The 27,824-nt window shown below is 39.7% G+C and overlaps 1 protein-coding gene across 2 annotated transcripts in view; it reads right to left on the bottom strand.

Annotated features, from left to right (window-relative positions):
- Positions 1-25,201, bottom strand: part of CFAP97 (cilia and flagella associated protein 97) — a 41,778-nt gene extending 16,577 nt beyond the window's left edge. Inside the window, exons 1-3 of one of the 2 annotated variants that reach the window (XM_019422279.2) lie at positions 25,074-25,201; positions 15,914-16,950; positions 395-663 (exon numbers count right to left, since the gene is read on the bottom strand). In XM_019422279.2, coding sequence (XP_019277824.2) covers positions 395-663; positions 15,914-16,934 — 1,290 coding nt within the window. In that variant the 5' untranslated portion in view covers positions 16,935-16,950; positions 25,074-25,201. The other variant, XM_053900845.1, reaches the window with a different exon arrangement.
- Positions 25,202-27,824: the final 2,623 nt, after the last annotated feature.

Here is a 27,824-nt window from a genome sequence, read left to right on the forward strand (position 1 = left end):
AATAATATGTAAATTGTTTCGGCCTTCAAGGATACAATAAAGTAAAACAGATTTGGCTAGTGACTGAATACTTCACAAAAGATACGTGTATCTGACCCCTGGAATGCCACTTCCTACACTACTGCAGAGATTTAACACACCTGGCCAAATAATACAGCTTTCAGTAATTTCATCTAACGTTCCCTCAAAATCTAGCTTGATGACCAAAAAAAACCAACAAAAAACACCTACTGGACCTTCCGGCTCGTGGCTCATCATGTATTTCACACCATACACATCCATACTTACTTTTATATAATTATGAAAATGTGGGTGTATCTGATTTCCTGTCAGTTGGCCTTATAAATCATTACCATTTATTTTCTTTGATGACTAAAAAATTTTAGTTACTTACCAAATTTTCTCTTTCAATCCTTTGTTGTTCCCTCTGCCTGTTGAGGGCACTGTGATATAACTTAGGGGGATGAACAACGGATCTTCTAGGAATCGTACTTCTGCTTCCTGATTTTTCAGCCTGTCTTGAGAGTTCTTTCAAAAGCCTCTGATTTTCCCTATCAATCTGTCTCACCTCCTCTCTTGTGAAAGAGTAGTTTTTCCTTGGTGCTACTGAAGGCTGATCAAAGTGGTGTCTTTGCGGTCCTTTTTTATCTAATTGCAGAAAAGCTAGAGAAGCGAACAAGACAAGGAAAGATAACTGAACAAGGCACATGGCAACGTGACGGCACAAACTGACGCTTCAGCTCTTAGAAATGGAGACTATGTTAAGTCATGAAAAGGCATGTATGAAATAATGACATCCATACTACAACTATGTAGGAAAAAAATCAGAGGCAGCCTAGAGTTTCACATTTGGTTGGGTTCTTTGGGAGTAAAAACTATACATTCAACCGTAAAAATATTTTAATAAGAAATGTAGACGTCTCCCTAAGGCAGCCTAGTAGCTGGGGGAGGTTAGAAACCTCTGGTTGAATGCACCAAATACACAAATGTAATACAATACTTCAATTGAGACAGTTCGTGAGTTGGAGGGCATACTTAGAAAATAAAATGTTCTTGGGGTGCCTGGCTGGCTCAACATGTAGAGAGGATGCGACTCTTGATCTTGGGGTCATGAGATGAAGCACCACATTGGGTGCAGATATTATTCAAATAAGCAAATAATCTTAAAAATAAATAAATAAATAAATAAATAAATAAATAAAGTCCTTAGCAATGACTGATGGAAACAATGGCTAACAACTGGCAAAAAACAAACCCAGAATATTCTGAAACTTTCAACTTAATCTGAAAATACTTTATGGTCTTAATATTGACATTAAAACAAACACTTCTACAGTAAAAATCAAACATTTTATTCCTAATTAAACATAAGTCAAAATGAATATATTATATAAAAGGAGTTTTTAACCAATAAAAATATTTTGCATACTATTGTTATCAAATGAAATTTTACCAACATGCTTAATTCTTAAATTTCACCAATTTTCAGTAAGTGACAATTATTACGAAACACTTGTTAAAAGTTTCTAAAAATACTAAGCTTGCTAAATGTTTCAACTTAACTCTGCACTACCAATGAGTACACTGTATCAGATTAACTGACTGGAACATGTGATTTGTTTTTTACAATATTTTTTTTAAAGTAGCTGTTATTTGTTTTTACTTGAGTACCTTTAATTCTTTAACTTCCTCAGCATTTTACACTGTTAAATACACTGTTAAATCCACAGAGACATTTTTTAATCCCCATTTTAAAATGTGACTGGTGCAGAAAAGTCAAATCATTTGAACATGGTCAAAAGAACCAGAAGTCTACCCCCCTATGTTTAAACCAAAGACTATCAAAGATTACAGAAATTAAAAAAAAAAAAAAAAAAAAAAGATTAACAGTGGCTTTCTGATAGAAAATAAATGAGGGAATTAAAGGTTGGTAATTTGCTGAAAATCATACCAAGTTAATGGTAAAACCCGAAGAACACATTTAGAAAGATATAGGTGCGCTGTTCATAATTATCTTCCTTCCAAGAAATGCACGTTTTGTAGAATTGAATAAGGTTTCTAGATTAATTCTCCCACATATGAAAGCTTTTAAAATTAAATCTTAAAGGGAATTAAAAGCTATTTTCTGAATGGCATTTAAAAAAAAAAGTTTTTAGGGGGCACCTGGGTGGCTCAGTCAGTTAGGCATCCGACTCTTGATTTCGGCTCAGGTCATGATCTTGCGATTTCATGAGTTTGAGGTTGACATCAGGCTCTGCACAGGCAGTGTGGAGCCTGCCTGGGATTCTCTCTCTCCCTCTCTCTGCCCTTTCCCCACTTGTGCTGTCTCTGTCTTTCACAAATTAAATAAATAAAATTGAAAAAAAAATCTTAAAGTTTTTACAAGTAAAATAAGGCAATAGCAAAAAAAATAAGTAAAATAAAGTTTAATCTAATACATTTAAAATAATAGCACTCTAACGCTCCATGATGGAAAAAGTATATATGGAGTACTCATATACTCATGCTAGTTATCACCAGTACATTTTTCTAAAGTGGCTATGTATGCTTTAACATGAGGCATGCTCAAATACTTGATCCTTTGTTTTTCAATTGAAATCTAAAAAAATTTGTAAGTTGAATAAACTTTCAGGAACACATTTATGTAAGTATGTATATAAATACTTAAACTCACATATTTAAGAAACATTGCTTTCCCTAGTTTTCTTTAATGAAACAGTTTTGTTCCAACTCTTTACAGTACTTCAATATCATGCCCATCATCGCTAGAGCCAGTTACTGAGTCATCTAACACAAGTCACTAGATGTATCAATCAGCTTTGCTTTCACCTAGGCTGAGATACAGACAGCAGTTTTAAAAATTTACATGTGATGCTATCACCGGAAATTTTATTCTAAGCCATATAAGTCCTTACTCATATAATATCTGTTCTTAAACACACACACACACACACACACACACACACACACACACACACACACACACACACATATATCTGGGGGCACCTGGGTGGCTCAGTCAGTTAAGCAACCGACTTCAGCTCAGGTCATGATCTCATGGTTCATGGGTTCCAGCCCCTCATTGGGCTCTGCTGACAGCGTGGAATCTGTTTCAGATCTCTCTCTCTCTCTCTCTCTCTCTCTCTCTCTCTCTCTGCCCCTCCCCCACTTGTGGGTGCACGCACGCGCTCTCTCTCTCTCTCTCTCTCTCTCTCAAAAATAAATAAATATAAACAAAAACAAAAACATAAACATCCTGTAGGGATACTCATGATCCCTATTAAAAAAACCAATGGTATTTTCTTTTTAAAGTTATTTTTTTTGGGATGCCTGGGTGGCTCAGTCGGTTAAGCATCTGACTTTGGCTCATGTCATGATCTCAACAGTTCGCAAGTTTGAGTACCACATCGGGCTCCACACTCATGTTGTGGAGCCTGCTTTATATTCTCTCTCTCCCTCTCTCTCCACCCTTCCCTGCATGTGAGCAATCTCTCTTTCAAAATAAATAAACCTAAAAACATAAAGTTATTTTTAAAGGTTTAAAGAAAAAAATCAACACCTGTAGCTGAGAGGTCTCAATGCAAGGAATAACAACTGAATTTATTAAATTTGTCTTCTTCATGAACTTGTCAGATGAGAAATTCTGTGACATTCTTCCCACCCCCTTCCTTTGAATCTGGGCAGGCTTGAAACTGTGTGGACCAAAACAATATAGCCAAAAGTGTGACTTTCAAGGCTAGGCAAAGGAGGAGATGCACCCCCTGTAGCCCCCCAACCTTGTTTGCTGGAATACTTGTACTTGGGCCCCTGAGCCACCCTGTGTCTGACTAGCCTGAAGCTGCCATGTTGTGAGGAAATTGAACCACATAAAGGGGCCACGTGCAGGCATTACGATCCTAGTCTTTCGAGTCATCCTAGGTTGCTGCTTTTACACATCTAAGTTTTGTGTTTTGTTAGCAAAGCAACAATAACTAACACAAAACTGGGTACCAGTAATTGGAGTACTACTGCAATAAAAACCTAAAATACTAGCTTTGAGACCAGAGCTGGAAGGGTCTGGAGGAGACTGCTGATGTACAGGATGAAGTGACAGAATTTTAGCAAAACTGTTGCCAGTGGTGACTAGGAAAATGGAAAAAATACCCGCCACTGGTGGATTTTGCTAAGTAGATCCCCGTGCAGGATGCTGAGAGTTATTCAAGGTTGATTGTATCCATAATGAAAAAGGAGAGAGAGGAGCTAAAAACAAGAACCGATCAGTTTTCAGTTAAAACACAGAATACAGAAGAACTAGGACTTATGGGGTTCAAAAATATAACTACTACGCCTTCCTAATCGCTCCTGGCAGAAGTCTGTCCCAGGACTCAAAGAGATATGACCGAGGACCCACGAGTGAGGTTCAGCTGCACTTAGACCTGATTTAGACCCTCGATGTCAAGGTTGGGGGTGGGGGATCTTTGAAAAGGAGAATGTATTTTTTGCGTTTGAAGGAATGTAAAGCAGTATGTTGGACTAAAGAGGTTTTGAAACATGTCCATAAGCTACCTGACAGTCCCCCACTTAGGATGGAGGGTATATGCCCCTCCCTCTTAAATCTGGGAAGGTTTATAACCATTTAAACTAAAGGAATGTGGAAGAAATGATGCTACAGGACTAGCATGATCACATTCTGAGGCTAGGTCATAAAAGGGGATGAGGTTACTGCCTTGTTTCCTTCAACACTGTACGTGGAGCCCTGAGCCACCGTGTTAAGAATAAGAAATCCAGCTACACCGAGGCCACCATATGTGAAGAAGTCGGGACCCATGCAAAGTCTGGTCTTTAAGTCATCGCAAGCCCAGACACCTGACAAATCAATAAATCAGCACCCAGCTGATTCCAGTCCCCAGCCATCAAGTCACCCTACCCTGGAGTCTCTCCACACCCCAGTGCTGGGCTAATTGGTTATGTAGCAACAGTAACTGGCATTTCATCACTTTAAATATTGTGTAACAGACAAAACACATGTGGACGACATTTATCCCATAAGCAAGCAGTTAAGTTTTCTCTGTGTATGATGTAATCAATCAATCAGTCTTCCCCAGCGATTACAGCTCCGTCCATTTCATGATCTAGTTCTGTTTTGCTTTTTATCAATCTCTTTGGTAGATTTGTGGTCAGTTTATTAATGTAAAATACTTCTTTGTCCCTTTAGTGGGACAAATTCACTTCTTGAATTCTATTTTGCATACTGTTAGGATTGACACTTCTATTTTCTCCTTGTTAATACCTGCCTAAGCATATCTTTTTCAAGCCTTTATTTTTCCATTCTTCCTACGACTTAAAATGTCTTTTTAGGTTGGATTTGATTTAAATTCTTAAAGATATTCTGATAGCACCTTCTGGTAAGTTGAAACCACCTACTTATACGGTTTGATCTCTTCCTACAATCTTTTTCATTTTTTTAAAGTTTATTTATTTTGAGAGAGTGAGCAAGTGAGCAGGGGAAGGGCACTGAGAGGGAGACAATCTGAAGCAGGCTCCGTGCTGTCAGTACAGAGCTCAACATGGGGCCTGACGTCACAAACCGTTAAGACCATGACTTGAGCCAAAATCAAGAGTCTAACGCTTAACTGACTGAGCCACATAGGTGCCCCATCTTTTTTTTAAATACATTTTTTGTTATTTTTTCCCATTGTTTCCCCTTTAGAAAGATTGTTAATTTTTTTTCCCTCTAATACACTGCAAATCAAATATTCTAATTACATCCTTCTAGAAGTTATGTTTTTTGGTCTCAGGACCTTTTGCACACCTAAAGATTATTGAGGACCCCAAAGAATGTTTATGCGAGCTACATCTATCCATATTTACTATGTTAGAAATTACAAGTAGGGGGCACCTAAGTGGCTCAGTCGGTTAAGCGTCTGACTCTTGATTTCAGCTGAGGTCATGATCCCAGGGTCATGGATCAAGCCCCATGTCGGGCTTGGCACTGATAATGCAGAGCCTGTTTGGGATTTGTTCCCTCTCTCTCTGCCCCTCTGTGGCTCACGATTGCTCTCTATCAATCAAATAAAATAAACATTAAAAGAAATTTTAAAGTAGGGTGTGTGGGTGGCTCAGTCGGTTGAGGGCCCCGACTCTTGACTTTGGCTCAGGTCATGATATAACAGGGATGAGATAGAACCCTGCATGGGGCTCTGTGCTGAGTGTTGAACCTACTTGAGATTCTCTCTCTCAAAATAAACTTCAAAGTTAAAAGTAAAAACATTTAAAGATCTTCGTTTATCTGGAAATAATAAACCAGTGATAGGTTAATAGTTCTTTTACAAAAAAACCAATAATTGGCGAGGAGAACGGCAGATTTAATTCTTGCAAATATTTTAACGCCTGCCTTAATAGAAGACAGCTGGATCCACGTCTGCTTCTGCATTCAGTGTAGTGTGCTGTCTGTCACTGTAGTACAGCCCCTAGAAAAGCCACTGTGCACACGAGACAGGAGAGTGAGGTAAAAGGCAAATTTGTTTTATTAGCGGAAATAGTGGGGTCCTGCAGCTACTCTCCAAAAAAATCACTGAGCTCTATTTCAAGTATTATGTCCTTCATCTACGAGTCTGGTGCCTCTGGCTGATTTTAGCTTTTCTCCAAAGGTATTAATACTTGGTAGGGAGCTGACAATGTCTGAGATTTCCTACTCACCTATCTGAACCTCGTTCGCTGAAGCCTGCCAGTAAAGGGATGAGGTGCTGCCCGGGGGGACGGGGCAGGAGCCACTCTCAGGACAGGCAGCCTCTTCCCCAGGAGTGTAACAGGCCCACGCCCTCCCCTGCAGTAAGGCGCTTGCTTCATTCCGGGGTGGTGCTATCAGCTGAACAGTAAGTGCAACCACTTTCTTCACTCATCAATGCTGCCTTAATCCTAGCTTTCTCTTACATTAGTTGTTCTTCTCAGGATACATCCTCTAATGATGTATCTAATTATTTCACATAGAATCTAGGTGGTCCGTTTCCAAAATGTGTCAATTTTGCCCTGCAGATTCTTCCTAACCTGACCTAATTTCGCCTGCACAAAGTACGCAACATACCTTCAAATGTGGTCATGTCCGTTTATTCACTGTTCTCCAAACATGAGATTCATGCCATAACCCAACGCATAAACTTTTGTTCACTCCACTTTCAAAATGTCCTCTCTGCCTGCCTATTCAGTGCTTTACAGACCAAGGCCGAAGAACTTAATTCCAACCACACCTTATGAACATTTAAATAGTCAAGGCAGGCTTGGGGTGGGGTGGGAAGTCTCCCCAAAGCAGCCACCTACTTGAGCTAAAAGAGGCTGAAATATTTAGAAATCCTACTAAACTTTCAAGGTCTACTTTAAAGTAAGATATCTAAAATAAACAAATAAGAAAATAAATAGGTAACTAAGTAAATAAAGCCAGACACTTAATAATGCTAGTCCACACTAATCTTCCCTTCTAACAGTTCTCATAGAACCCCAGAACTCTGAACTTAGAATATACCTTAGCAACCTACTACCTAATCCTACAAATGAAGAAACTAGGGCACAGTTAACTGCTTGTCTATGGCCACGTGGATGAGACCCAGAAGCCAAAAATCTTCTGATTCCACTTGTAGAATGTTCTTCACCACATTTTGTAAGTAACCAAGTTTAATATTGTATCACTGTTCTCTGGCCTATAACTGGGAGACTTGATTTTACATTCTTTGATTAACCTTTGTTTCCCAGGCTTAATATTTTATAGTTCGAATTTACAAACTTGTTAACAAGTTTATGTGAAACCAGTAAATAACATTAACACTGTTAGCTGTGCAGGCATCCCTCACTATCTGAACTCTGGCCCAATAGTTCCTCTAATAGCTCACTAAATTTTTAATCAAAACAATAAACCATTTTAACATGATGTTTAAATTGAGACGGTGCAGAGTATGCTGTGCTCCCACCTGAGCTGTTCTCTGATGGCGTCACATCTCCTGCTCACAATTTCTTTTTTTAATTTTTTTTAATTATTTATTTTTAAGAGACAGAGAGAGACAGAGTATGAGCGAGGGAGGGGCGGGGGGAGAGAGAGAGAGAGAGAGAGAGAGAGAGAGAGAGAGAAAGACACAGAATCTGAAGAGGCTCCAGGCTGAGCTGTCAGCACAGAGCCCGACGCGGGGCTGGGAACTCACAAGCCGTGAGATCAGGACCTGAGCCAAAGTCGGATGGTTAACCGACTGAGCCACCCAGGCACCTCTCCTGCTCACAATTTCTGAGCTGTGGTATGCATTGCCACTGTTGTCTTCTTCATTTGAAGTGGAAAAGGTTATGAAGACATTAGTTGAGCCTAAGAGGCCTAGAAGAGCCCAAAGAGTGTAAGTTGAAAGTGATAAAGTATATTGAGAAATGCGTGCAGAAAAGGCATAGATAGGCTGGCCATGCACACATCTCTATCTTACCAGGTCCAATGTTTTAGTTTTACGGGGAAAAACCAAGAATCCTTACAAAAATATTCTTGGATCTGAAAAACAGTGGGTCAATCGAGCACGAATAATAATTTTGAAAGACAGAAATACTTTTTGCAATAGACTGTTGGCCATGATTAGTGTTTCAAATCTTTTACTGTTAAAGGAGTGCCTGGGTGGCTCAGTCGGTTAAGTGTCTGACTCTTGATTTTGGCTCAGGTCATGATCTCATAATTCACGAGTTCAAGCCTGGCATCAGGCTCTGTGCTGACAGTGTGGAGCCTGCTTGGGATTCTCTGTCTCCCTCTTTCTCTGCCCCTCCCCTGCTCGCACGCTCTCTCTCTCTCAAAATAAATAAACTCAAAAAAAATTAAAAAGAAATAAGTAAAGTATTTTACTGCTAATAAAGGAACCCTTGTAGATTAAGGGCTCCAGTAACAGATGTACCAAGTGGCAAAATGCCACCTTTGTTCCTGTACCTTTAAAAGCTCTGAGCACTACTTATAACCAGGTCACTCAGATCAGGGTTCCCTACCGTGCAGCAGTATGAATAAATTTTCCTCCTACATTTAGCTCAGTTTCTGTGTTTAAACAGTACTTCAGTGCTTCAATTATATTTGGAGGAGAAACTTTTTAGGGATTTGGGGAGGGAAAAATGTTTAGGCTTTCTATATCCAATTAAGTTTCCAAAAAGAATTAGACAGGAATAGTGAGAGATACCTGTATGTTTCTTCAGCGAAACCAAATAGTTTTTTGTGTCTTGAATCTCAATACTAGGGTCCTTGGAGACCGGTATCTCCATCAGCCAAGGTATCACCACCAAGCTGACTAGAAATGTAGTTCCTTGGGTTTTACTCTAGATTTAATGAACCAGAATCTGCATTTTAAGAGGCTCTCCAAGGACTTGTATGCATATTAAAGCTTAAGAAACCTTGGCCTTGTGGATGCCCAATTAGCATACATTTCTACTTTCCTCCTCCTTTTTTTTAAAAAAACGTATTTATTTATTTTGAGAGAGAGAGAGAGAGAGAGAAAGAGAGCCTGTGCATGCGTGAGCGAGCATGCACACGTAACTGAGTGGGGGAGAGGGGCAGAGAGAATCCCAAGCCAGCTCTGTGCTGTCAGTGCACACAGGCCTAGATCTTAGGAACCCAACTGTGAGATCCTGACCTGAGCGGAAATCAAGAGTCAGTTGGACACTTAACCACCCAGATGCCCCTCCTCTTCATTTCTTCTTAACCAGTCTTCCCACCCCACTTCCCTTTTAAAGACACCTACCTAGCCCTTTCCCATGAAGCCCTGTCCTTAAGGGGAAGATTCCTTCTGTTCTCCTGACTCCCACCCCTAACTCTAGGGTGAGTGACCAGCCCACAATAATCCCCTTCCTCTTGCCAATGAATGTTTTAGTAATAGGAGTGTTACCCAATTCTGGGCAGTGAGACGTGAGTCAGTTGAGAGTGCTTCTTTAAAGTTTCCTCCATTCTGAGAAAGCCAGAGGAAGAAACAGTTTCCCTTTGCTTGGACATCATCATGTCTGGATATGAATACTAAAAATTCTGCAGACATTTCCTACTAGCCTTAGAATGAAACCAACACCACACAGCTGGACGAACACAGTGGTAGAACCTGGGTCCCTGAGGACATTTTTGAGCCACTGTACTGGTCAACCCTCAAGCATGACCTATTTCTGGAATTCTTGTTAGGTGAGAAATACCGTTTCTAAAATCATCCTAATACAAACAGTTAATCATCAATAGTCCTGAAAAAAAAGCTCAGTGATTCACTGAGATGATGGCTTTTTTAGATGGCTTTTTCAAAATCTGACAATTCTAAAAGAGTCATGGGCTTTCTTCCTAAAAGAAGCTTTTTATTGGATGTGTCCCCCACCCCGCCAATTCCTAGGATAGAGTGGTGCTTGTAATTTGTGGAATCAAAAAGTACTTATAAAAATAAAAAATGCAGGGGCGCCTGGGTGGCTCAGTCGGTTAAACGTCCGACTTCAGCTCAGGTCTTGATCTCACAGTTCGTGGGTTCGAGCCCCACGTTGGCTCTGTGCTGACAGCTCGGAGCCTGGAGCCTGATTCAGATTCTGTGTCTCCCTTGCTCTCTGCCCCTCCCCTGCTCAAGCTCTGTCTCTCTCTGTCTCTCAAAAATAAATAAATGTAAAAAAAAAAAAATGCAACTGTGGGCCCTTAAAATGCAAATTATAACTTAATCAAACAGTATTAAAAAAAACACACACACGATAAAACCTGCAAGTCATATTATACATTTTCATTAATTTTCTGTAACATTATTTCTTTTCAATATATGTCACTTTTTTCAAACCTAATTTTAAGAAAATTTTATGAGATACTTTATATGCCAAATGTTAGTCTGCTACATTTAAAAAATTTTATTAAAAAATTTGCTGGGGCACCTGGGTGGCTCAGTCGGTTAAGCCTCCGACTTCAGCTCAGGTCATGATCTCGCAGTTTGTGAGTTCAAGCCCCGCGTCAGGCTCTGTGCTGACAGCTCAGAGCCTGGAGCCTGCTTCAGATTCTGTCTCCCTCTCTCTCTGCCCCGCCCCTGCTCACGCTCTGTCTCTCTCTCCCTCTCTCTCTCTCAAAAATAAATACATATTTTAAAAAAATTTTTTAAAAAAAGAGTTGCAGGATATCCATTTGACATAGACTAATGGTTTTCATCAACTTTAAAGGATACGAGACTAACTGCGTCATAATTCCTGTAGCAGAGCCTAGGCATCAGTATGACACTAATATACCACGTAGGGTAAGAATCACTAATACTGAGTCTGTTAGGCTACTGTAAAGAATTTGGATTTTACTTTTACTTGTTTTAGAGAGAGAGAGAGAGAGCACACGTGAGAGTGAGGAGAGAGGGGCAGAGGGACAGAAATAATCTTAAGTGGACTTCAGACTCTGTGCAGAGCTGGACATGGGGCTCCATCCCAGGACACTGGGATCTTATCTGAACCGAAATCAAGTCAGATGTTCACCTGACTAAGTCACCCAGGTGCCCTGGATTTTACTTTTAATGTTAAGAGTAAGCCCACTGAAGAATTAAGAAGGAAACTGGTAAGACTGATTTTATTTTTAAAAGATCACTCTCGCTGTTAGGGGAAGACACAAGGGGCAAGAATAAAAAAAACCTCCTCAATCCTGAAAGTTTTAAGAGACTGAAGGAGCATTTATCAGAACAGTGAGTGGAGGCCTAAAACATAGATGGTGATGGGCAAAGCCAAGAGTCTGATTTTTCAGACATACTAAACAATCAATAGGTACAATCAGAACAAAGAAAAAAGAAAACCTACAAAAAAGGAGACGTTCAAATGTCCAAAATACTTTATCCATCTGACTGTGAGAATAATTTGACTACATAAGGGATTTGTTTATGCTCTTACATTACCATCCCATGTGAATTATGTAGCTAAAGATTTATTCTTTCAACTGACATTTCAAACAAAGATGGAAAATACTACTTACAACTTAAAAATGTTGTCTTTGGGGAGCCTGGGTGGTTCAGTCAGTTCAGCGTCCAACTTTGGCTCTGGTTATGATCTCACAGCTCGTGAGTTCGAGCCCTGCGTCGGGCTCTATAATGACAGCTCAGAGCCTGGAGCCTGCTTTGGATTCTGTGTCTCCCTTTCATCTCTGCCCCTCCCCTGCATGTACTCTCTCTCTCAAAAATAAATGAACATTTTTTTAAAAATTAAAAAATAAATAAATAAAAATGTTGTCTTCAGCTGACCTAAAATCTAACCTGGAAACCTACTATTTCACAGTTATGTTAACTAGTGTAAAGATAACGTTTCAACTTGCTTTTACTTTACCTAAAATATAGTTTCTTTCACACCAAATAATAACAACAAATTGACATATCCAAAAAGTAATAATAAATTGATGTGGAAATACAGCACTAAAGATTTTTACTAATTAAAAAGTATTTACAGCTTATGAAAGAATATATCATGCTCATGGCTTAGAAGATTAATATTCTTAAAATGTCCATACTACCCAAAACAATTTATAGATTCAGTACAATCCCCATCAAAATGCCAATGGCATTTTTCACAGAGCTAGAACAAAGCATCCTAAAATTTGTATGGAAAAACAAAAGACCCCATATAGCCACGCCAATAATGAAAAAGAATAAAAAAGCTGGAGGTATTACACTTCCTGATTTCGAACTCTACTACAAAGCTACAGTATTCAAAAGAGTATGGACTGGCACAGAAACAGACACGTAGATGAAGGGAATAGAACAGAGAGCCCAGAAATAAGAACACACACACATAGTCAATCTATGACAAAGACGGTGAGATCATACAATGGGGAAAAGACAGTCTCTTCAATAAATGGTGTTAGAAAAACTGGACAGCTATATGTAAAATAAAGAAATTAGACTATCTTCTACCATATACAAAAATAAACTCAAAATGGATTAAAGATTTGAATGTAAGACCTGTAGAATGTAACTCCTAGAAGAAAACATAGGAAGTAAGCTCTGTGACATCAGTCTGCAATATTTTTTTGGCTCAGTCTCCTCAGGCAAGGGTAATAAAAGCTAAAGTAGGATTACATCAAACTAAGAAGCTTTTGCGCAGTGAAGAAAACCATCAACAAAATGAAAAGGCAACCTACTGAATGGGAGAAGATATTCGAATCATACATCTGATAAGGAGTTAATATCCAAAATACATGAAGAATTTACACTCTCAAAAACTATCAAAAAAAAAAAAGCCTTGATTAAAAAATGGGTAGAGGACCTGAATAGGCCACAAGGAAATACTACTTCCTATTTGTCAGAGTGGGTAAAATAAACAAGACAAGCACTGTTGGTGGGGATGCAAACTGGTGCAGCCACTGTGGAAAACAGTATGAGAGGTTCCTCAAAAAATTAAAAATAGAAATACCATATGATCCAGTAATTCCACTACTAGATATCTATCCAAAGAAAACACACCGTTAATTTGGAAACATATGCACCCTTATGTTTACTGAAATATCACTTACAGTAGCCAAGATATGGAAGCAACCCAAGAGTCCATCCATAGATGGATAAAGATGTGGTGTATATGTGTGTATATATGTATACATATAAATACACACACAGTGGGATATTATTCAGTCATCAAAAAGAATGGAATCTTGCCATTTACAACAACATGGAGACCTAGAGATGATAATACTAAATGAAATAAGTCAGAGAAAAACAAATACTATGATTTCACTCATATATGCAATTTTAGAAACAAAACAAAGAAAAAAAGAGACAAATAGACTCTTAAATACAGAGAACGGTAGGTGCCAGAGGGGAGGTGGGGGGGCTGGGTGAAAAAGATAAAGGGGATTATGAGCACATTTATTATGAGCACTGAGTAGTGTATAGACTTGTTGAATCATTACGCTGTACACCTGAAACTAATAACACTGTATATTAATTATACTTTAATTAAAAAATTAACAACAAAAAAGGGCACAAGACCTGAATATATATTTTTCCAAGATGACATACAGATGGTCAATAGGTACATACAAAGATGCTCAACATAACTAATCATTAGGGAAATGCAAATCAAAACCACAATGAGATATCACCTGTCACAATGGCTAAAATCAACAACACAAGAAACAACAAGTGCTGGTGAGGATGTAGAGAAAAGGGAACCCTCTTACACTGTTGGGAATGTAAACTGGTGCAGCCACTACAGAAAACAGGACAGAAGTTCCTCAAAAGATTAAAAACGGAAATGCCAGGGGCGCCTGGGTGGCTCAGTTGGTTGAGCGTCTGACTTCAGCTCAGGTCATGATCTCACAGTTCGTGAGTTTGAGCCCCACATCGGGCTCTGTGCTGACAGCTCCAGGCCTGGAGCCTGCTTTGGATTCTGTGTCTCCCCCTCTCTCTGCCCCTCCCCCACTCACGCTCTGTCTCTCAAAAATGAGTAAACATTAAAAAAAAAATTTTTTTTTAATAAAAGAAACCAGAACTGCCATATGATCGAGCAATCCACTTTTGGGTATTTATCCAAAGAAAATGAAAACAATTTCAAGAGATAATATGCACCCCTATGCTCACTGCAGCATTGCTCACCACAGCCAAGATATGGAAGCAATCTAAGTGTCCACTGACAGATGGATGGATCAAGAAGATGTGGTATATATATATATATACAATGGAATATTACTCAGCCATAGAAAAGAAAGAGATCTTGCCATTTGTGGCAACATGGACCTAGAGGGTATGATGCTGAGTGAAATAAGTCAGACAAATACCATATTTGTCTTTCACTTGTATGTGGAATCTAAAAAAACAAAACAAATGAACAAACCAAACAAAACTCTTAGATACAGGAAAACAAACTGTTGCTTACCAGAGGAGAAGAAGGCTTGGGGGGAGGGAAGGATGAAATAAGCTAAGGGGATTAAGAGGTACAAACTTCCAGTTATAAAAATAAATTAAGTCATGAGAATGTAATGAACAGTATAAGGAATATAGCCAATAAAGTTATAATAACTTTCGGGGCGCCTGGGTGGCTCAGTCGGTTAAGCGGCCGACTTCAGCCCAGGTCATGATCTCGTGGTCTGTGAGTTCGAAACCCGCGTCGGGCTCTGTGCTGACAGCTCAGAGCCTGGAGCCTGTTTCAGATTCTGTGTCTCCCTCTCTCTGACCCTCCCCCATTCATGCTTTGTCTCTCTCTGTCTCAAAAATAAATAAACGCTAAAAAAATTAAAAAAAAAAAAAAAGTTATGATAACTTTGTATGGTAACAGATTGTAACTAGACTTATCATGGGGATCATTTCATAATGTATAAAAGTATCGAATCATTATGATATACACCTGAAACTAATAGAATACTCTATGTCAATTATACTTCAAAAAAAATTTCAATCTTAAAGGAACTGAAACTTGAATTATGTTGTTTCATCAACTTGGTAACTATCTTCAAATAATGCTCTTTAATATTTAACTTAAAATCTGAATAGTTCCCTACAGTTTATTCTGAGTTCTTTCATTTGCCAGCATTCTCACCACTTTCTCTGACATGAAGACAACAGGTTAGGATATTTTAACTTCAGCGCTGTTGTCTTTCTTAAAGAAGAAAGCGAAATGTATCTTATGCCCACATCCCTCTCAAATGTGAAAAACATCTGGCTCCGCCTCCCCCACTTATCTTATCTAGCTGTTCCCTCTAGGTTTTATGATTTTGTAAGACACTAAAACAAAATTTAGGGTGAAGTAGTTTCTACTCTTAGTTAATTAGCTTTTCAATAGTATAAATGATATTCCAGATATTTTTACGGTAAAATAGAGTAATTGGAAAAGTTATTATAATATCAATTATCCAACAATAAAATATATTTAGAAAAATCAATGCAAATTCATAGCAATTGATATTTAAGCTCAATATACCATGAAGTTTAATATGTAAGTTCAATATATACAGCTTTTAAAAAGAAAAGAAACTTACCTTTCAAAAGATGATTGAGGTCCATTGTGTCATGTAAGACTTTTTGTTTATATCTGTGGTCTACGTTGGAATCTAACACTGAAGATTCTGGAGTGAGATCAGGCCCAGTTTTTTCTTTCCCCTTTTTGGTTGATTTCAAACATTTTGAATTATTTTTTAAATCCTCAACATTTCCATATACTTCTTGACTCACGTTTTCTTGCCTTTTAACTTTTACTTTTTGATCATTTGATGCTCCCAGTTCAAAAGACTGAATAGGGCTGATGTCTGGAGTTGAGAGAGGAGTGACATCTGTCACAGTATCTTCAGATTCCTCAGTGTAGTCATTGACTTTTGGTTTAGTACTTGAAGGCCATGTTCCTGTTGATTTTACTCCTGATTTATATTTCTGTTTTGGTGACAAGTGGGTTACACCAGACAGACGTTTCTTTAATGATGGAGATGAATCAGAAATACAGTTATCAGACCCTGCATCTGAACAATCTGTACCTGAACTTGAAGATGAGGAAGACAAAGAGGAAGAGGAGGAAGAAGAATTACTTTTGGAATACTTTTTACTTATGTTTTTTTTAAGGTTATTAGGTGGTTTAGCTGACTTGGACCTGACATGCTGCATTTTCCCATCATCACTGCTCTCCTCTCCATCTGTATAATAATCATCGTCACCTTCTTTCACAATTTTGGGAATTCTACTTGGAGTGGGTAAGTGTATTTTATGCCCTGTTGTAGCATCCCACAATTTTTTTGATCTTGAAGTGGACAATGATAAAGAATTTCTGGTTCGCATATTATCATTTTCTACGGGGTGTTCTTCTGGAAGAATTTTCTTTTTTATTTCATTTTCCTTTCTTTGTATTCCAAATTTCAAGTTTACATTTTCTGTATCTTCGTCTATTCTCTTTTTAGGGTCATTTTGCTTGTCAAAAACTGAGTTACTTTCACATTTCTTTTCTTCTTCAAAGTCACTGTCAAAGAAAGAATGGTCCACTTCACCTTCTGATACATCTCCAAACCGATCCATGATGGCAAAAATATATCTGAAAAAAAGATGCCAGTGTTACCATCAGACTAAAGAATAATTTCTTAATACTTTTCATTTTTTTTTACAGTATTTGTATATCTCAAACTGAGAAGTTTGATTATAAAGAAACATGACAAAAACACCCAAAAATATTAACTCAGTGAAATGATAATGGGGCTAGAGGAGTAATAACACATTGTACCAATGATTTGAAAAATAAGTAAGTCTAATAATTCAGTTCACGAGTCATCAAGGCAAGCATATCACAGACATATACCTAGGTGAACCCTAAGGAAAATCTGCCTTCTAGAAGTACAATTAACTTAGACTAAGAAAGGATGATATTAAAACTTCCTAATTTAGCTAAGCCAGCTTGAATTCAGAATTTGACCTCTAACACCATTCTACACTAAAAACAAAAACAAAAACAAAACAACAATCAAAAAATCATAATGACTTGGAAGGTAGCTGATTCTATTTCTGGAGGTAAAGAAAAACAAGGCCCTAGAATATCTTACTGTTACCAGAAGGCACAATATTCAAATATGCCTGATACAATGGTAATACAAGAAAGGCTCCAGTTTAAAGGGGCCTCCTCTGTTCAGGTTGGACAATTTAACACTGAAAAACAAAACACACAAAATACACTTAAAATTTTTCTTTAATGTTTATTTATTTTTGAGAGAGGGACAGAGCATGAGCAGGGGAGGCAGAGAGAGGGAGACACAGAACTTGAAGCAGGCTCCAGGCTCTGAGCTGTCAGCACAGAGCCCGACGTGGGGTTCAAACCCACAAACTCTGAGATCATGTCCTGAGCTGAAGTCAGACGCTTAACTGACTGAGCCACCCAGGTGCCCCCCAAAATACACATAAAAATGAAAAAGTCCTTCTGTGATAACTATTAGTCCATAATGACATTCAAAAGAGCAAATAATATGAGCTGCATTAAAGGAAAGGCATATATAAACTAATAACATATAGCCAACAATCCAATTTTGTGCTCAGTATATTCAAATTATGATTAATTCTATTATGTAAAATCAAACAATAAAAGATTATATAATCTATATTCTAAAGCAATCATGATTCTCTGGAGCCTTTAATTGTTGAAGTGATACTGCAACCTATAAAATCAAGTACAAATATGATTTACAAATCAACCAAACTTACATTAATACTAACGCAATAGGTTAATATGATAGATTAGAGGTATATATGGTAGTACATTTTATCATTGGGTAAATTTTTTTGCCTTTAAGGTTTTGAAGAATATAAGGCATATTAAAAAATTTAACTATTCACAACTTTTAAACACTTAGGGAATCTGATTAAATTAGTAAGGTTAGACTTATAATTAGGTTAATAAAAATGTCTAAGTGCTGGGGTGCCTGAGTGGCTCAGTTGGTTAAGCGTCCAACTGCAGCTCAGGTCATGATCTCATGGTTCGTGGGTTTGAGCCCCCCATTGGGCTCTGTGCTAATGGCTGGGAGCCTGGAGCCTGCTTTGTATTCTGTGTCTCCCTCTCCCCCACCCACACACTGTCTGTCTCTCTCGCTCTCAAAATAAAATAAAAACATTAAAAAAAAAAAAAAAAGTCTAAGTGCTTACTAGGACTTCCTCTATTAGATATGTCAGTATCCCTGGTCAGGTGTTCAAGGTACATAAGAAAATTAAATATACTAAAATTGAATTGTGCTGCAAGCTTGCAAATGGCATACAATGTTCAGGGAAATTTAAGCTAAGTCAGATTAATCAAAGTACAAATAAGTTTTAAAATTCTAACATATTATTAGAATTGATTTAAATTGAGATGTGTAAGTAGATCTTAAAAATTTAAGAAAAATTAGGTAACTTATACCTAAATATTAAATATAAGAAATATTATTTACTAAAAAAAGAAAAAATATTATTTCTCATAGCACAGATCAATGCCCTCTTAAGTTTTAAAACTCAAATCAGCAGAAGGAAGCCTCCTCCACAAGTCCTCAAAAGATATTTAATAAGATTTTAGATGTCATATTTATCCATTATGGAATTAAAGTCTACTCTTTTTTTACTCTCTTAATTTATAAAAATCGAAACATCTCTTTTAAAGGATTTTGGCAATTAATTTTCAGAGCTGTAAGAAAGCCATAAGCCTTCTGAATCAGTACTTGCATTTCAGAAATTTATCCTAAGAATATAATACTAAAAAGAAGGAATGGAATTCTCATATTATTTCAGTAATACTGAAAAGACTTGAATAGAGGAGTATTATGATTCCATCAAAATTATTATTATATCAGGAGTCAGCCAGCTACTGTGCATGAGCCAAATCTGGCCTGCCATTTGTTTTTGTAAATAAAGTTTTACACACTACAGCTGCAGAGCTGAGTAGCTGTGACAGCGACCATATAGTCCACAAAGCCTAAAATATTTACCAAATGACTGTGGATTATGGAGGTTGTGGATCTCTGCTTATATTATATCAGAGATATATGATATTATTATATCAGCATGAAAAATGAACACTACAAAACTGTTAGCCATACTGGGTTAATAATATAATTTACACACTTAAATAAAAACCAGGGGGAAAAAGGGCAAAATTAAGTCGACCTGTTAGAAGAAAAACCAACAATCCCACTGCATTTTTTATATTTCCATTACTGTTATTATAATAGTGTCCTTGCAATAAATTAAGCAAATAAGTGATGACTGCGAGTCTGCACAACGAAAAAGAAGGAACTGAGTCAGACACACTCAGGCTCAAACTTGGTTCTGCCACTTTCCAATTGTGTTTCTGGGTCCATGTACAAACAAGGATGTTCATCATAGCCCTACTGTTTGTAACAGAAATGAGTTAGGGAAAAACTCAATGTCTAATAAGAGGAAAATGGATAAACGAAATGTTGTATGTGATATACCATATGTCAGTCAAAAAGGGTGAGCTGAGATCTATAAAAATAAAGTTTACTAAAAGAGCAAAATTAAATGAACAACAATACAATTATGTAAAACTTAAAACTAAATTCCTCACAGGCACAAAGTTACATAGCACGGACTGGAAGGACATACGTTAAACAACTGTAAGCTGTGAAGGGACGCAGACGGTTGGGGGGTGAGATGAGGATAAAGAACCTGGCAGAGGCTGGTGATCGTGGGTCATCACATACCTAAGGAGTGTGACTGGGGGCACCTGGCTTGGCTCAGTTGGCAGAACATGTGACTCTCGATTTCAGGGTTGTGAGTCTGAGCCCCTCAATTGGGCCTAGGGCCTACTTTTTTTTTTTATGTTTACTTATTTATATTTGAGAGAGAGTGCAAGCAAGGAAGGGGCAGAGGAAGAGGGAGACAGAATCTGAAGCAGGCTCTGCACTGTCAACACAGAACCTGACGCGGGCCTCAAACTCAAGAACCATGAGATCATGACCTGAGCAGAAATCAAGAGTCAGACACTTAAAGGAGCCACCCAGGCACCCCAGAGCCTACTTAACTAAGAAAAACTTAAAGGAAAAAATAGTATGATTGATCATTGTCAATCCAATTCTGCCCACCTGAGTTCAGAAAGAAAAACGACCAATTAAAATAGTCACTGAATGGTGAGTAAGTAGCTCTTATAAACATTGTCACTAAATTTCCAAAAAACATTACCCTCTTTTGTAAGGTAATCAACTCTTTCATCCAAAATGTCAAGGGATGGAATAAAAAGGGGTTATTGGTTTTTTTTTTCTTTCGCACTTTGTCACATGGGTACAAATACCTTTGTGATTAAAACAACAACAAAAAAATTTTGTAGGTTTCTTCAAATTTTCAAAACAAATGGTTTCATGGAATAGCCCAAAGCATAAATTTTCCTAGTCAGTTTAAAAAACAAATCTTTCAGGGGCATCCGACTCTTGATTTCGGCTCAGGTCATCATTTCCCAGTTCTCGGGTATGAGCCAGGCATGGGGCTCCACGCTGACAGTGCAGAGCCTGCTTGGGATTCTCTCTCTCTCCCTCTCCTCCCATCCCCCTGCCCTCCCTCCCTCCCTTCCTCTCTCTCTCTCTCTTTCAAAATAAATAAACGTTAAAAAAAAATCTTTCAGATGCGCCTGGGTGGCTCGGTCAGTTGAGCGTCCGACTTCGGCTCAGGTCATCATCTCGCAGTCCGTGAGTCCGGGCCCCGCATCAGGCTCTGTGCTGACGGCTCAGAGCCTGGAGCCTGTTTCAGATTCTGTGTCTCCCTCTCTCTCTGCCCCTCCCCTGTTCATGCTCTGTCTCTCTCTCTGTCTCAAAAATAAATAAACGTTAAAAAAAAATTAAAAAAAAAATCTTTCAAAAACAAATCATCCAAATCATTTCACCTTCCATCCTCAGAAAAATTTGTTTACATTTTTCAGGAAACACACAAAATTAACATAACTAAGTCCCATTTGTATTAGTGCTATTATTCTAGTACAACTAACAGCTAAAATGTATCTAAGCTTAAGAAGTTTTATTACTCCTATTTACCAATGAGAAAAATGAAGCAGAGCACGAACTTGCCCGGAGTCACACAACTAGTGAGCGGCACAGCCAGGATTCCAAAGCAGGCATAGTTTAAGGATCCTGTTATTAACCACTGTTCTATTCTGCTTCCAAGTATGGTCCTTCCAAAGGAACTAAGATCTGTTTTTGTTTTTTAACCTTTAAGATACATGGCTGTGATATCTATGATTTACATGATGGTAAACTGGGTAAGGTAACAAGATTTTCTTCTCATCATTGGGATTTTGAAAGGAAAATGGAACCTGTTTAGCAATGGTTTAGGAGCTCTCTGTAGGAGAGGATGGTCTGTACAGTTAAAATAAGATACACAGGGGCGCCTGGGTGGCTCAGTCGGCTAAGCATCCGACTTCGGCTCAGGTCATCACAGTCTGTGGGTTCGAGCCCCGCGTCGGGCTCTGTGCTGACCGCTCAGAGCCTGGAGCCTGTTTCAGATTCTGTGTCTCCCTCTCTCTCTGCCCCTCACCCACTTGCACTCTGTCTCTCTCTGTCTCGAAAATAAATAAACATTAAAAAAAAAAAAAAAAAGATACACATGCCAGTGACTGCCATGCATTTTGCTGATCTGCCATGTAGCAGTTTTCCTCTAACAAAGTAAATTGGAACAAATCTCACTGGCACCACAAATGAAATAAACTAGTAGCCTTAGGTAAATTAAAAGTGTTAACCTAGGTAACGAGAATTCAGAACTCTGAATTAACTTGTGACTCCTTAGAATCCAATATGAGCTTGTGACCAAACCCCCTTTCCAAATACAGTAGTGAATTCCAAAGTTATTTCTGGCAAGGAGAGTGACAATTCTGGAAGACACTAAACTTGAAATGTTTCCAGCAAGCCTCCTCTTTGTTTATTTGGCATTTCAAGTTAAATCTTGTGATTCCTGATAACCTTGAGTGAGACCTACGTGAAGTTCCTCAAGATGGTACATGGCAAAATAATGCAAGTTAGAACTAATACCCTTCCTGTATCCTCAGAGATCCCCAACAGTCCTGAAAGGAAAAGACTGTACCCCCTTACGCTAGAACTAAGGCCTAGCAAATTTAAACGGCCTGACCAATTTCAAGTTATTAGTTTGTTTCTGTATGCTTCTTGTGATGTCAAGCTTTATCAAATTTGTGAATTAAAAAAAAAAAACTGAGATGGACGGTTGAAAATAAAGATTCAGAAGGTTCTGGATAAATGGAAAAGAAGCTAACATTCATATAGGTTATATACTAAGCACTTTCTAAGCACTTTTTCACTGATCAACCATTTAATACTGGTAACAACTTTGAGGTTCGAGATGAAGAAACTGCAGCTCAGACAGGTTAACTGACATATTCAAGACCACGTGGCCAGAAAGCAGTAGAGTCAGGATTTGGATCCAGGCAGCCTGGCCAGACAGTCAGCCGTCTTACTGATTATGCTATACTCAAATAAGCAGAGGAATATTAATAAGCTAAAAACCCCAATGAGGAGGAATACTCTGAAACAGCCAAATAATAACACAATTAATAGCACAGGCACAGAATGAGGGAAGGTAAGGAGGGAAGGTGCACGGAGGACCCCAGCTTAAAAGAAGGTTCTTTGAAAAAAGACGCGGAGCTTACCAAGCGGCAAAAGCATGACTTAGGAACCAAAAGACCAAAATACTCTTAAATCATATCGGGATAGTCATATACAGTCTAAGACAACTTGAATTATATTCTGCTTGTCAAAGTACTTCTTGAATGAAGCATTTAGTTCTGGGTGCTACGGGGAAGAGTCTAGAATTTAAGTCATGATCAGTGGTTTACAGAACAAGGCATTCATAGGCTAGTAAAAGAAATGGCTAAGAGAAAGCAGGTATTCAGATACTCAAAAAACTGTGATATGAAAAAAGATTTTACAACTGTTATTGGTAGTTCCAGAGGTAGAACTTGCATCAACAGATGTATAATGTATAAGGAAGCTGTTCTGAAATTAACATAAGAACTGCTCAAATGGAATGGGCTACTTTCTAAGATTATGAGCCGGAAGTCACTAGACAATGTTGGAGTAAAAACTACATGTCCACTTGCTGGGCTGCTACAAAAGGAATTCATGCATTAGATAGGATTTTCCCAACTTTAACATTTTATGAACTAGGTCTAAATCCCAACATCAATCTGTAAGCCAAATGATTAGGAACTTCTTTGAAATCCCTATTTTTCATAGCTAAGTTTCCCGCCTTATCTCCTTACCAAACTGGGAATTCCTGGCATCTTGCTCATCTTTATATCCCCAGTGCCTAAAGTGGGATCTGACAAATATTAGACATTCAAAGAATGTTTACCCGATGAGGGAGTCTGGAGTCAGGAGCCTGAAGACCGAACCCTAGTCTCTTTGCTAGCTATGTAAGCAGAAAAATCAATGCTTCTCCCTGAGCTAGTTTCCTTGATAGTTTCCCCCAATCGTCCCCCACCAATCCCCACCGCACCCCCCACACCAGAATTAACTATCCCCTTATTTGTATTTACATGGTTCATGTCGTCCTCAACAGTTGTAAGGACCTAACTTCCTAAGTGGTCACAGTTCGTGGGAGGTGGCGCATAAACCCTGGGAGACTTTTCAGGCATAACATCCAACAGACAAGGTTATCGTTAGGATTTAAACACTCCAGGGGTTTAAACGTAATTTAGAGAAAAACTATCCAGGATCCCATCCACCAAGTAATCCTTCTGATAACATTTATTTCCAAGTTAATGAGATTCCATTTACATAAAAATATGCATTTAATGACACTGTAAAGATTCTCTTCACCACGTACTGGGAAAGGGTAAAAATTAAATGACAGATCACTTAATAACTCTTCTGGGGCTCAACGAAAACCGGCATGTGTCAAAGCTGACTGGGCGTCCCTTGGACACTCACCATTTGTCTAGCTCTTACAGAAGCAGAAACACTAATGTTCAAGATGCATCAGAAAAACACACAAATAATCTGGCATTTTTTAAACTGTCATTTTGTTACTGTGACATTACACTGTTTCTATAATTATGTATATAATACGGTCCAAAGAAGGTAACCCGTGGGGTACACGAAAATCTCGGCCCGAAATAAACATCCCTTTTCCAAGAACTCGAGAGGGTCAGTTTACCACCTCCTCCGGACCACCCCCTTCCCCCACCCCCACGGCCCCAGGCAGCAGCAGAAAACTGACAGCCCCTCAGGCGCCAGGGTTCAGAGTCAAGGCCGCGGAGGTGGGCGGCGGTGGCCTGAACCCAGCTCCTGGTTACAACCACTTCTTAACTCCGGCCGACCCCGGTCCCCACTCCATCCGCGAAAGCGTCCCGAGGGCAGGCCCGGCGGCTCCCAGGGGCCGGCTGGGGCTGCGAGCGGCCCCACGGACCCGCCGACCGCAGGCTCGGACGTCTTTGTTGTGGTTACACCCGCCACCCGAGACGCCGGCTGGGCCGTAGGGCTGGCGGAGCCAAGGGCTGGGGGGGGGGGGGGTCCCGGCCGGCCGGCCTTCCTAACTTCCCACGCTGGCTTCCTCATACCGACTCTGAGTGCTCGCCGCAGCCTGGGCTCCGTAGAGGGGAAACGGATCCCGGAGGGGAAGGGTGGCGGGCGCGTCGCGGGCGGGGCGGCGGGGCGGCGGGGCAGGAGGGGTTGCTCGCGCGCCGCTTACCTGGGTGTCGGGACCGCTGCGGCCGCCTGGCGCGCCGCCCGAGGCGTTGCAGGCTCGCGCGCACACGCTAGCGCGCGCACGCAATCTCCGCTCGCGGCTCCCAGCAGCCAGGCTCGAGCTTCCGGAGGCGGAGACAGCGGAAAGGGAAAGGAGGGCGCCGAGGGAGCGCTGCGAGCCACGCGGGAACTGGGCGGGGGCCCGGCGAGCGGCGCGGCTCCTGGTGGTTCCTCTCCGCTCCTCGCGGCGGGCGTCATAGAGCGCGGGGGGTTCGCCGGCGGCCTAGAGAGGCTCGACGCGCCGTGCGGTGGGTGGCCGGGACTGGGAGGCAGGGCCCGCGACTCTCGGGTGGGAAGGGACACGGGAAGAAGCTTACCTTTTAGGCCCTTAGTTGCCCGGTGCACCGGGCAAGGTGCTAACTGCTGTTGCCCCCGCTGTTAACAGCAATGCGGGTGGACCTAGTTGTTAGGGTGGCCAATTTAATTGGGAAAGTGGCTTTAATGATCTTGTACCTCCTCCCCGAAACAACAGTAGTGAAAATGAGGGCGGCTGTGGCTTTACGATTATTTAGATCAGTAAAGTTCAGATCAAAGAACTAGTTGTGTGATTCAAGAGCTGGTGACACATTATAAAGTCTTCTGACTATTGGTAAATGAGGTGGGTAGTTAAATTAAGAGAAAAATGTGGAATATGTTGAATGCCATAATTTTTCGATTTTGAACTCACAGTTGTGTATTAGGTGTGGTAGAATAATGGTGCTCCAAATATGTCCACCTCCTAATCCCCAGAACCTGTGAATATGCTGTTTAACGTGGGAAAAGGGACTTGGGCTATGTGACTAAGGATCTTGAGATGGGAAAATTAACTTCGATTATCTAGGAGGGTTCAGTGCAATCAGATGTTTTTTGTTTTTTGGTTTTTTTTTTTACACTTAATTATTTTTGAGAGACAGAGAGAGACCGAGCCTGAGCAGGGGAGGGGCAGAGAGAGAGGAAGACACAGAATCAGAAACAGGCTCCAGGTTCTGAGCTGTCAGCACAGAGCCCGATGCGGGGCTCGAACCCACAGACCGTGAGATCATGACCTGAGCTGGAGTAGGTCCCTTAACCGACTGAGCCACCCAGGCGCTCCAAGTGTAATCATGGATTCTTAAAAATGAGAGTCAAGAAGTTTCCAAGTCATTAATAGGAGGGGTGGCCATAGAAGCAAGATTGTAATGTATAGTACTGTGACTATAGTTAACAATACTGTGTTGTATATTTGAAAGTTAAGACAGCAGATCTTAAAACTTACCACAAGAGAAAAAAAACTGTGAAGTGATTGTTGTTAACTGGACTTACTGTGGTATTCATTTCATAACATATATATCATGTTGTCACCCTAAATTTACATGCTGTTATATGTCAGTTTTATCTCAGTAAAACTGTCAATTTAGGGGATCCTGGGTGGCTCAGTTAGTTAAGCATCCGACTTCAGCTCAGGTCATGATCTTACGGTTCTTGGGTTCAAGCTCCGGTTCTTGGGTTCAAGCTCCGTGTCAGGCTCTGGGTTGACAGCTCAGAGCCTGGAGCCTGCTTCAGATTATGTGCCTCCCTCTCTTTCTGCCCCTCCCCCACTCCCACGTGCTATCTCTCTCTCTCTCAAAAAATAAACATTAAAAACATTTTTTTTAACTATCACTTAAAAAATTTTTAATTAAAGAAAGCAGCAGGAGATCAGAGTGATGTAAGCGGCTTGAGCCAAGGAAAGCAGGCACCTCTGGAAGCTGATAAAGGGAAGAAAAGGTATTCTCCCCTGAAGCCTCCAGAAGGAATGCAGCCCTGTTAATACCTTGATTTTAGACTTCTGACCTCCAGAACAGAAAAAGAATACATTTGTGTTGTTTTAAAGCACTGGGTGTAGTAATTTATTATAGCAGCACTTAAAAACCTAATTCAATGGGTATTTAATAATGTATTTTTTTTTTTTTTACAAGGAAGTGCAAAGAAAGCTGGGAACTAAGGGTTATGCATAGCCTAGGGAGCATCACTAAGGAATTGGCTCTGTTTTTGTTCTTCACAATGCATTTTGTACTTTTCGGTTGTAACTACCAACAAATACACAGAATCATTTTGTTCTTTTTGTAGACTAACCACCAGGATTTCACTTAATTCTGCTTGGTAAAACTATGCTGGCACCATCTGCCAGGGATGATTGTCTGTCTAACTCTGTGGTCAAAGTTTGCTATCCAAAGGGTTTGAATAGACATTTCTTCCAAGAATATATACAAATGGCCAATGAGCACAGGAAAAGATGCTCAACATCACTAATCATTAGGGAAATGCAAATAAATCATGAGATATCACTTCACACATATTAGGATTGCTGTTATAAAAGTAAGACAGGAAATAACAAGGATGGGCAAAGGTGTGGAGAGATTAGAACCCTTGTGTTTGGCTCCTGGGAATATGAAATGGTACAACTGCTATGGAAAACTATGGCAGTTCCTCAGTAAACTGAACACAGGTACTATGTGAGCCAGCAGTTTCACTTCTGGGAATGTACCCTAAAGAATTGAAAGCAGAGTCTCAAATGGATGTTTGTATACCCATGTTCATAGCAGCATAATTCACCAAAGCCAAAAGACAAACAACCCAAATGTCCACCAAAGATAAACAAACCTCAGGTGGCTCAGTCCATTAAGGCTCTGACTTCGGCTCAGGTCATGATGTCATAGCTCGTGAGTTCAAACCTCGCTTCGGGCTCTGTGCTGAC

This window comes from Panthera pardus, unplaced genomic scaffold, assembly GCF_024362965.1.
Source record: "Panthera pardus isolate Hobbes unplaced genomic scaffold, ASM2436296v1 HiC_scaffold_13, whole genome shotgun sequence".
NCBI lineage: Eukaryota > Metazoa > Chordata > Mammalia > Carnivora > Felidae > Panthera > Panthera pardus.